We start from the raw sequence: 13,068 nt of genomic DNA on the forward strand, positions 1-13,068 counted from the left end.
ATATTTTTTTCCACCACTGTACATATATTATTTAATTAAACTGTCAATGTAATTCAACTCACAATAACAATTTATTATATTAAACAGTAAAAATATTATTTATTTTAAAATTTTATTTAAATTGTTGCTAACTGAAGAATATTTTTCAATACACAATAATTAACAAAAAACATATTTTAATATAGAAAATTTTGCATTTAAATAATCCTGTTGTTTTTTTTCTGAATTTCCTCTATTTAATTTTGTTGAATTATATCTGAAAAATATATAATAGTAATTAACTGAGATAATTTTTATATTTATTAAAGGTTAATTAATTAATTTATAATATATGGTTATAATGTAGCATATATAATATTATATAAAATTTAATTAATATTTATATTTTAAATATATTTCATCTAATTCTTTAAAATAATGATTATTTATTATAAGGTAATAATAATTATAAGGTAGTAATAATGATTATAATTGGGAATAGATAATTTTTCTCAAAAAAAGAAAAAAATATATAAATTTTAAAAACAACGGATATGAAAAATCTCGGGATAAAAATCCATTTTATAAAAATATTCCATACTTTTTTCCACCACTGTACATATATTATTTAATTAAACTGTCAATGTTATTCAATTCACAATAACAATTTATTATATTAATCAGTAAAAATATTAGTTTTTTTAAAATTTTATTTAAATTGTTACTAAGAGAAGAATTTTTTTTAATATTATTTAATTTAACTGTAAATATTTTTCAATACACAATAATTAACAAAAAACTTTTTTTAATATATAATCCTGTTGGTTTATTTATTTATTTATGTATTTTTTGAATTTCCTTTATTTAATTTTGTTGAATTATATTTGAATAATACCCACTAAAAGCTAATTAGACATGTATCGCCTTAAATCGCTTATTTGATTGCATTGTAATAACACGAAATTATTTTTTGATTCGTCCCTGCCATAAAAATTAATTATAAATAAATTTTCGTTACAGATCCATATCAAATGTTTGGACCAACCAGTAGTCGTTTAGCGAGTTCAGGTAAGACTAATCTAAAATAAATTACTCACCCCCACCCTCAGAAACAACAACAATCCCCCTCTATCCCCAAATAAAATTATTCGGTCATTTTCATTACGCAAATAAAGTCATAACACCTTGGCGAAGCAGTGGGAAAAAAAAATTGTACGGAAGGCGCAATTCACGGAACGCTAAACGAAAATTAGCATGCGACAATCAAGGATAATTAGGTCCGGTTATTAGGGCAAAACAAAAATCAAATAAAAAGCAATAATTGCATGCGGGGCCGAAATCAAATCAAATAAATGACTATCGAGGTAATTACCGGTCACGTGTGCCGGCGTACGCGTGTCAAATCGGCAGGTTATGCGAGGTATGTCGCCCTTCGGGGTTGCACAATCTGCCCCACCCCCCCCCATGTGAAACAAAGGCTAAATGGGACCAGAAAGCTGTCATTAAACATGCATTAGCCGGCGTTTAAGTCGATTTTAAGTTAAAAACCTCGGACCACTCCCAGATTTGACCCCCACGGTGGCGGTGGTTTCAATCGACGTTCGTTATTTTTACGACCGTCAATTTTATTTGCGCCAATAATGATTTATAAATTATTGTTAATTGTTTGTTTGTGTGGAAAAAACCGTTAAGCTTTTGGGGTCGCGATTGGGGTTAATTTAGATTTCTGACGGCGATATGCGGGGTATTTTATTTTTAACTAACCCTAATGCGGTAATCGCTTAGTTTATTTGAAACGACGGAGTAATTGAAGTACTTGACTTCATCAATTACTTTTTATATGTATGTATGTATATATATATATATATATATATATATATATATATATATATATATATATATATAAACAAATTTCACACATTTTGTTTCCATTTGGTTGTACCCTCTTGTTGCTTATATATGTTTTGTCAAACTCGAATTGAAAACAATGTTTTTTTTTTGTTGAAAAAAATGTGGTAAAATCCACAATAATATTTAAAGCTTTAAGCTTTTTAAAATTTTTGGTTCTGGTATTAATTTTTTTCCCATAAAGTTTATTTTTGGCACGAATGTTAACTAAGGATCATGCTGTATAAAGCCATTATTAGTCCTCCCCAATTATATACAGGGTGTTAGTTAGTTTTTAAAATTGAATATTAGAAAACCTTTTTAAGTTATTATAATGTTTTTAGACTTTTTAGAATTTATCAAAAAATATTATCATAAATATTTACATAAAATTAATTGGAAAAAATATATAACATATGTATTATAACTGTTATTTAAATAATTTATATAAAACAAATTTTATTAGATTGTTTAAAACATCAATTTTGTTTTTTAGTTTTAACTTCCTTTAATTAGTAGAAAAAAAGTCTCAATTATTATTATATTTTAACTATTTATTTCTGTTATGTATTAAAATTTATATTTTAATTTTCCCAAAACTTAAAAATTATTATTTTGAAAATTTTAAATATTTTTTCCTCTTTTTGAAAAACAAAATAGATTTGTTCATAGTTTATAATTATTATTATAATAATTATTATTATATTAGAAAATTATTATTTTAAAGAATAAGTTAAAAATTTCAATATTATGTATTTTTAAATTATTATACTGTAATAATTATACAATTATAATTAAAATATAAATATAATCAATCAATTTATTTAAAGCATAATATTACACAATTTTATTTTTTACCTTCTTTTAATTAATAAAAAAATAATTTCAATTATTTACTAGTTTGAAAGTAAATATTATATTTTAAATAGAATGTTTAAATAAGTCTCAAATTATTTTTAATGTTTATGCTTTTTTTTTAAATTAATTAAATTATTAAATTTTGAATTCAAATTATAATACAAAATATTTTCATTCTCAAAGAAATATTTGTATATAAAATATTTGTAAACAAAATTTACAAAATCTAAATTTACACACCACATATATAAATAAATAAATTTTATATTAAACTTATTATATTTTGATTAAAATATTTTTTAGCTTTATTACTGTTTATTACACTAAATACTAACTAAACAAAATATATTCAGAAATATATATTTATGTGTATTTTTGTGACATTTAATAAAATAGTTTGTTTTTGATTTCCTTTTTTAAACAAAATATGTATTGTTAAATTATTATAATATTTGTAATATTAATAAAAATGTTAGTTTTTATCAAAAAATATTATCATAAATATTTACCTAAACAAATAGATGAAAAAATGTACATCGTCACTTTAATTAATTTAGATAAAGCAAATTTGATCAATTTATTTAAAACATAATATTTTATATTTTAAATTTCTTCAATTAATATTAATTATTTACTAGTTTAAAAGTAAATATTATACTTTAAATAGAAAGTCTCATACAATTTTTAAAATTTATCCATTTTTTGCTTTTTTTAATTATTTATTTCTAGTTATAATAATAATTATTATAATAAATAATTATTATTTTAAGGAATAAGATAACAAATTTTAAATTCAACTTACAATTCAAAATATTTAAATTTTCAAAAAATATTTATATATAATTTTTTATTTATAAAATGTTAATTTACACACCTATTTAAAACATTATATTTTATATTTTAACTTTCTTCAATTAATAAAAAAACCTCAATTATTTACTAGTTTAAATGTAAATATTATACTTTAAATAGAAAGCCCCATATAATTTTTAAAATTTATACATTTTTTGTTTTTTTTTTTTAATTACTTATTTTTAGTTATAATAATAATTATTATAATAAACAATTATTATTTTAAGAAATAAGATACAAATTTTAAATTTAAATTACAATTCGAAATATTTAAATTTTCAAAAAAATAGTTATATATAAATTTTTATTTATAAAATGTTAATTTACACACCTAAATTTTATATTAAACTTATTATATTTTAATTAATATATTTGTTTAGCTTTATCAATGTTTATTACAGTAAATACTAACTAAATAAAATATATTTAAAGAAATATATTTATGTATATTTTTGTGGTATTTAATAAATTGTTAAATTATTATAATATTCATAATATTAATAAAAATGTAAAATTGTATAAAAAAAATCGTCACTTTAATTAATTAAATTATATAATATAATAAATAATTATTATATTAAGGAATAAAATAAAAATACATTTTAAGTTTAAATTATAATTCAATTTGTTTTAATTCTCAAAGAAATATTTTAAAATATATAAAAATATTGTTATAAATATTTACCTAAAATGATCATTGAATTTAATGAAATAAAAAAATAAATAAAATAAACTGACTTCTTCTATATAATCTTTTAAATAAATTGATAAAATTTGTTTTAAATAAAGTAATATATTTATATAAGAATTGTCTGGATTATGTACTAGATTAAAAAATATATATATTATATATATATTATATATATTATATATATAATATATATTATAGATATACAATTGAATTTATTTAAAAATTAGTAAAATTTAGCCTTAAAATCAAATTTAATTATAGTTTTAATTTTTAATAAAAGTTTGTACATTTTACCTCAAAAACTTAAAAAGATATATTTTATTAAGACAAATGTTTTATACTATATATAAGTTTGGTCAAAAATAAATAAATAGAAAAGTTGAAAAGTTGAGAATGAATACAATATATATAATAAAAAGTCATCCATTATTTGATTTATAAAACAATATTTTTAATATTATATAAACATTTTTACATTTTGTCAAAAAAAAAAAAAATATCACAAATTTTTATCAAAAAAATTATAAAAGGGAAAACGTATGTACAACAATTTTATATTTTTTTTTTCTTTTAATTAACAAAAAATTTCTCAATTATTTAGTAGATTGAAAGTAAATAGAATATTTTAAATAAAATATATAGAATGAAAATTTATACTTTAATTTTATCTATTTTAGCGTCATATATTATCTTTAAAATTTATATATTTTTTGTTTTTTAAGAAAAATGATATATTCCTAGTCATAATCATTATTATAATAGATAACTATTATTTTAATAAATAAGATAAAATAAATTTTAACTTTTAAACATAAAATTATTTAATTTTAAAAGAAATCTAATTTATACACACACACACACACATTATTCACACATATTATACAAACGTTATTTGGATTTTATCAAAAAATATGTACAATGTGTCCCAAATTACTTAATTACGAATATTGCCAAACTAGACAGAGAAAAATTTAAGTTAACTTAGTGTCCAACATTCATTATTAGTATATTATATTAATATCTATTGTGGATATTTATAAAATATGGAAAATAGATTTTTGTTAAAACTACCAATTATTTAATAAAAGTACTAGTACTAATATCTTAAAAATTAGTAAATTTTTGCACTTAAAAACATAAATAAAATCAATTATAAATAAGACTTTCCATGTTTTGAAGATAACAATATTAATTATCTTGTAAATTACTAAATATATCAAAAATTATATATTTTATAAAAAAGGTTATATTTTTCGACATTTTTAAAAGCAAATTTAATAATTATTTTCATTTGAAATAAAAAAGTTAAACATTAATTTAAAATTAAGGAAATATAGATCTGTAAAAAAACCATATTTTTTAATAATTTTAATTTTAACTTTTCAATATTTATTATAATTATAAACATATTGTTTAAGGACAAACAAAAACCCAATGATTTTTAAATTGAATGTTTTTTTTTTATTTTTTTATTATATTCTTTATGATACCATATTATACCATATGAAATTAAATAAAACAATTTAAAAATATTAATTTTCCTGCAAAACAAGTTTATAATATCAAACCTTGATGAAATGTTTGTCAAAGAGCCTCATAATGAATTAATTTTAACGAGTGTGAAAATACAATTGAAGATTGATTAGAAGGAAATGTTCGACTTGGCGACACGATCAAAGTGTACCGGAAAACGCAATATGTTCCCGCGGACCGAACATGTTATAAAAATAAACAGCCATTTGTAATCCCAGCTAATTACCATAAGCGCAAAATTATTCAGCTCACTAGGCAGTACTCCGGATGCCGTTTCTAATAATCTTAACGCAACAGCAACACCATAATTTGTACCGGCTCTATCGCGTTTCCCAAAACGTAAATAAATTGGACGTTGAATAATCCGGCAATCATGTTTTTGTCAAACGTCCTTATTAGAAATGCAAATGTCATTTAACTTGTAAATATGCCGCCGCGGCAGGAAGGAAATAAACGCATGTCGCCACAGCACCGCTGATTTAGTCACTTGCCGCCGTCCAGGGCACACCTGGTTCTGTCACTCGGAAGCCTGGACACATGTCCTTTGGGCATTAATATTCCTCGGTACGTACGACCGCCTAAAAATTAAATTATATCCGATATTTGAATTGCAAAATTTTACGATTACGTCGTGTAATTTATTTTATCACCTCGATCTCCACGAATACTTAATAATGGCCGGACCTTAATTAACAAGTTTTGCTTGTGCCGTACAGGATGTGACAACTCAGCACACCCCATAAGGAACACCAAACACAAAAACAACTCCACACACACACACACACACACGTTAAATAAAATTATGTACTTGATTTTTTTATTTTGGTTTTGTTTAAGGTTCAGGACAAATACAACTGTGGCAGTTCCTGCTGGAGTTGCTGAGCGACTCGTCGAACGCGGCCTGCATCACATGGGAAGGCACGAACGGCGAATTTAAACTCACAGATCCGGATGAAGTTGCCAGGAGGTGGGGCGAACGAAAATCCAAACCGAATATGAATTATGACAAACTGTCCCGGGCGTTACGGTGAGAATTTCAATTATCTTTCGACGAGAGAATTGCGCTTAATTAATGGTTTTGTAATATTCGATTTATTGCTTCGTAAAACACAACTGGAAGCTGTAAAATACCGTTAATTAGATTTATTAGTATCTGCCTATATATTTTTATTGAAATAAATAATGAATATCAAAATAACTTAAGACTAAAAAAATTAATGTTTTTCTCATCATTTTATATAAAAATTGATACATCGAATCATTGGAGTATATTATTAAGTCCTAATTATGTGTATTAAAATTATATTTCATGTAGTCTATATATATATATATATATATATATATATATATATATATATATATATATATATATTTTCCGGAAATAAGTTAAATAAATTTTTAAGTATCCTAAACTTAAACTGAAAAAGCTTCAAGCTATGCAAATTTCCAACATTTTCAATACATTAAGTTGTAAAAACTTGTATAATGGTTTTGCCTTCAGCTTCTTTCAAGAGACACTTACCTAATTATGGTAGATATTAGTAAGTTATATAAAATTGATACATCCAGTCATTGAAGTATATTATTAAGTCCTAATTATGTGTATTAAAATTATACTTCATATAGTCTATATATTTTTTTCCTGAAATAAGTAAGATAAGTTTTTATGTATCCTAAACTTAAACTGAAAAAGCTTCAAGCTATGCAAATTTCCAACATTTTCAATACATTAATTTGTAAAAACTTGTATAATGGTTTTGCCTTCAGCTTCTTTCAAGAGACACTTACCTAATTATGGTAGATATTAGTAAGTTATATAAAATTGATACATCCAGTCATTGAAGTATATTATTAAGTCCTAATTATGTGTATTAAAATTATACTTCATATAGTCTATATATTTTTTTTCCTGAAATAAGTAAGATAAGTTTTTATGTATCCTAAACTTAAACTGAAAAAGCTTCAAGCTATGCAAATTTCCAACATTTTCAATACATTAATTTGTAAAAACTTGTATAATGGTTTTGCCTTCAGCTTCTTTCAAGAGACACTTACCTAATTATGGTAGATATTAGTAAGTTATATAAAATTGATACATCCAGTCATTGAAGTATATTATTAAGTCCTAATTATGTGTATTAAAATTATACTTCATATAGTCTATATATTTTTTTTCCTGAAATAAGTTAAATAAGTTTTGATGTATCCTAAACTTAAACTGAAAAAGCTTCAAGCTATGCAAATTTCCAACATTTTCAATACATTTATTTGTAAAAACTTGTATAACGGTTTTGCCTTGAGCTTTTTTCAGGAGACACTTACCTAATTATGATAGAAATTAGTAAATTATATAAAAATTATACATCCAATTATTATTAAGTCCTAATTGTGTGTACTAAAATTATATTTCATATAGTCTATATCCATTTTTTCCTGAAATACGTTAAATAAGTTTCTATGTATCCTAAACTCAAACTGAAAAAGCTTCAAGTTATACGAATTGTCAACATTTTCAATAAATTACTTTGTAAAACGGTTTTGCCTTCAGCTTTTTTCAGAGGACACATCTAATTATGGTTACTGGTTAGTAAATTACCTAATATTGAGACTATATTATTAAGTTCTGATTACGAACAATAAAATTATATTTCACATACATGTCTCTACTAAAATAATTAAAAAAAGTTTCTGTATACCCTAAACTGAAAAAGCTTTAAGTTATCCAAATTACCAACATTTTCAATAAATTAGTTCATAAAAACTTCTGTTACTGTTTTATCTTGAGCTTTTTCAGAAGACACTTTAATTATGATAATTTGTCATACCGTAAAGCATTTTCACTGAGGAAGCTTTAAAGCTTTTTCATTATATATAAATAATCTAACAATGCTGTCTATTTTTTTCTCTTTTGATAAAGTACTATTACAATAGTAATTGTGATGAAAATGAGCAAAATTAATCTGTAGAAACTTGTATAACGATTTTGGCTTGAGCTTTTTTCAGGAGACACTTCTCTAATTATGGTAGAAATTAGTAAATTATATAAAAATTATACATCCAATCATTATTAAGTCCTAATTATGTGTACTAAAATTATATTTCATATAGTCTATATATATATTTTTTCCTGAAATACATTAAATAAGTTTCTATGTATCCTAAACTCAAACTGAAAAAGCTTCAAGTTATACAACATTGCCAACATTTTCAATAAATTAGTTTGTAAAACGGTTTTGCCTTCAGCTTTTTTCAGAGGACACATCTAATTATGGTTACTGGGTAGTAAATTACCTAATATTGGGACTATATTATTAAGTTCTGATTACGAACAATAAAATTATATTTCACATACATGTTTCTACTAAAATAATTAAAAAAAGTTTCTGTATACCCTAAACTGAAAAAGCTTTAAGTTATCCAAATTACCAACATTTTCAATAAATTAGTTCATAAAAACTTCTGTAACTGTTTTATCTTGAGCTTTTTCAGAAGACACTTTAATTATGATAGTTTGTCATACCGTAAAGCATCTTCACTGAGGAAGCTTTAAAGCTTTTTCATTATATATAAATAATCTAACAATGCTGTCTATTTTTTTCTCTTTTGATAAAGTACTATTACAATGGTAATTGTGATGAAAATGAGCAAAATTAATTTGTAAAAACTTGTATAACGATTTTGGCTTGAGCTTTTTTCAGGAGACACTTACCTAATTATGATAGAAATTAGTAAATTATATAAAAATTATACATCCAATTATTATTAAGTCCTAATTGTGTGTACTAAAATTATATTTCATATAGTCTATATATATATTTTTTCCTGAAATACGTTAAATAAGTTTCTATGTATCCTAAACTCAAACTGAAAAAGCTTCAAGTTATACGAATTGTCAACATTTTCAATAAATTAGTTTGTAAAACGGTTTTGCCTTCAGCTTTTTTCAGAGGACACATCTAATTATGGTTACTGGTTAGTAAATTACTTAATATTGAGACTATATTATTAAGTTCTGATTACGAACTATAAAATTATATTTCACATACATGTTTCTACTAAAATAATTAAAAAATGTTTCTGTATACCCTAAACTGAAAAAGCTTTAACTTATCCAAATTACCAACATTTTCAATAAATTAGTTCATAGAAACTTCTGTAACTGTTTTATCTTGAGCTTTTTTCAGAAGACATTTTAATTATGATAATTTGTCATACCGTAAAGCATCTTCACTGAGGAAGCTTTAAAGCTTTTTCATTATATATAAATAATCTAACAATGCTGTCTATTTTTTTCTCTTTTGATAAAGTACTATTACAATAGTAATTGTGATGAAAATGAGCAAAATTAATCTGTAGAAACTTGTATAACGATTTTGGCTTGAGCTTTTTTCAGGAGACACTTCTCTAATTATGGTAGAAATTAGTAAATTATATAAAAATTATACATCCAATCATTATTAAGTCCTAATTATGTGTACTAAAATTATATTTCATATAGTCTATATATATATTTTTTCCTGAAATACGTTAAATAAGTTTCTATGTATCCTAAACTCAAACTGAAAAAGCTTCAAGTTATACAACATTGCCAACATTTTCAATAAATTAGTTTGTAAAACGGTTTTGCCTTCAGCTTTTTTCAGAGGACACATCTAATTATGGTTACTGGGTAGTAAATTACCTAATATTGGGACTATATTATTAAGTTCTGATTACGAACAATAAAATTATATTTCACATACATGTTTCTACTAAAATAATTAAAAAAAGTTTCTGTATACCCTAAACTGAAAAAGCTTTAAGTTATCCAAATTACCAACATTTTCAATAAATTAGTTCATAAAAACTTCTGTAACTGTTTTATCTTGAGCTTTTTCAGAAGACACTTTAATTATGATAATTTGTCATACCGTAAAGCATCTTCACTGAGGAAGCTTTAAAGCTTTTTCATTATATATAAATAATCTAACAATGCTGTCTATTTTTTTCTCTTTTGATAAAGTACTATTACAATGGTAATTGTGATGAAAATGAGCAAAATTAATTTGTAAAAACTTGTACAACGATTTTGGCTTGAGCTTTTTTCAGGAGACACTTACCTAATTATGATAGAAATTAGTAAATTATATAAAAATTATACATCCAATTATTATTAAGTCCTAATTGTGTGTATTAAAATTATATTTCATATAGTCTATATCCATTTTTTCCTGAAATACGTTAAATAAGTTTCTATGTATCCTAAACTCAAACTGAAAAAGCTTCAAGTTATACGAATTGTCAACATTTTCAATAAATTACTTTGTAAAACGGTTTTGCCTTCAGCTTTTTTCAGAGGACACATCTAATTATGGTTACTGGTTAGTAAATTACCTAATATTGAGACTATATTATTAAGTTCTGATTAAATGATTCTGAAAAAGCTTTAAGTTATCCAAATTACCAACATTTTCAATAAATTAGTTCACAAAAACTTCTTGAGCTTTTTTCAGAAGACACTTTAATTATGATAATTTGTTATATTGTAAAGCATCTTCACTGAGGAAGCTTTAAAGCTTTTTCGTTATATATAAATAATCTAACAATAACTGTTTTTTTCTCTTTTGATAAGGCACTATTACAATAGTAATTGTGATGAAAATGAGCAAATCGCTTAAAATGGATTCGCCCAATCATTGGTACCTAATTCTGGGACACAAACGTTGAAAAAAAAAACAATCAAACGGCATTTTCTGCACAAATCAAAGCCCGCTCATGAAAAAGCGATTTTCCCATTACAGAAACAATCACGTCTCCGAAATGACGAAAAAAATTGTTCGGTAAACGCATTAAGCCGTCTATCCACCGCTAATTGCTACAAATGAACACCGAAATGGAATTACTCCGCCCCGAAAGTGGAAGGTTGCGATCGGCAAACTAACGACCGTCCGACCGGCCGCAATCGCACATCGCCAATAATTTTCGTTTCGACTTACGATCGCGATCGTCCTTTCGTTTGGGCCGCTGCACCGTGACAAATGTCATTTGCTCCGGCACTGATCCGAAATAGGAGATTTTTGTTTCGGTCATGGACCACGGTGATTTGAAATTTATGAGGCGGCCGCCAGTTTGGTCCGGTTTATCTTTGATTATGGCGCGTCCATAAAAATGCTCATAAATCTGAGGAGCCGTGACATTGATGGTCAAACATTTTTTTCCAGTTCCAATAGATCATGGTTTATCAATTTAAAGGTCAAAGGATTTTCGCTTTGATGGTGAAATGTGTCTACGACCACTTGGTGCTTTAACTGGTGGTTTTTGTGGCAAGACAGTAACGAGTTGCTTTCGTTTCAGGTATTACTACGACAAGAACATAATGACAAAAGTGCATGGAAAGAGGTACGCGTACAAGTTCGATTTTCAAGGATTGGCGGCTGCCACGCAGCCAGCAACCAGCGATCCCAGCAGCTACAAGTACCAGAGCGAGCTGTTCATGAGTTCCTATCACCACAGTGCTAAGCTCGGCAGCTTTATGAGCCCGCACGCCACAATTCCCAGTTCGGCTGGTAAGTACAATAAATTTATACATAGTCATACTTCTAGAACTGACAAGTAACAAATAAGTAAAGGAAATAAATGGTCTTCATTTTGGAGCTAATACTAAATCTACTGCTGATTAACGATGAGTATTAAAAGAATATTGCTTTTATAGTTCTCCTGACACAATTAAATTCATAAATCTGTTAATTAAACCTAGTAGTAACTTTCTAAATCCACTTGTAATTCATTTTGGCAGAGATAGGTAACCAACAGATCAATTAAAGTAAATTAAAACTCTTAATTTTGGAGTTAACACTTAAGCTTAATGCTAACTAATGATGGGAATTGTCTTTATAATTCTTCTAACACAATTTGAAATAGTAGTCTATTTACCATCCTCAGCAGTACCTATATGAACCTGCTTCTAGATCTTATAGTAACAAATAACAAATTTAGTAAGGGAAATAAATGGTCTTCATTTTGGAGCTAGTACTAAATCTACTGCTGATTAACGATGAGTATTAAAATAATATTACTTTTATACTTCTCCTGACACAATTAAATTCATAAATCTGTTAATTAAACCTAATGGTAACATTATGAATCCACTTGTAATTTATTTTAACAGAGATAGATAACCAACAGATGAATTAAAATAAATTAAAACTTTTAATTTTGAAGTTAACACTAAGCCTGTTGCTAACTAATGATGGGAATTGTCTTTATAATTCTTCTAACACAATTTGAAA

At 24.6% G+C, this 13,068-nt stretch overlaps 1 protein-coding gene across 2 annotated transcripts in view; it reads left to right on the top strand.

Annotated features, from left to right (window-relative positions):
• The window catches only part of LOC109604214 (DNA-binding protein D-ETS-3), a 149,987-nt gene that overhangs the window by 124,808 nt on the left and 12,111 nt on the right, over positions 1-13,068 (top strand). For both annotated transcript variants that reach the window (XM_049962839.1, XM_049962838.1), the window contains exons 6-8: positions 1,000-1,047; positions 6,638-6,827; positions 12,134-12,345. In XM_049962839.1, the coding sequence (XP_049818796.1) occupies positions 1,000-1,047; positions 6,638-6,827; positions 12,134-12,345 (450 nt within the window). The remainder of the gene's footprint in view (positions 1-999; positions 1,048-6,637; positions 6,828-12,133; positions 12,346-13,068) is intronic.

Source organism: Aethina tumida, chromosome 2 (genome assembly GCF_024364675.1).
Source record: "Aethina tumida isolate Nest 87 chromosome 2, icAetTumi1.1, whole genome shotgun sequence".
Lineage (NCBI taxonomy): Eukaryota > Metazoa > Arthropoda > Insecta > Coleoptera > Nitidulidae > Aethina > Aethina tumida.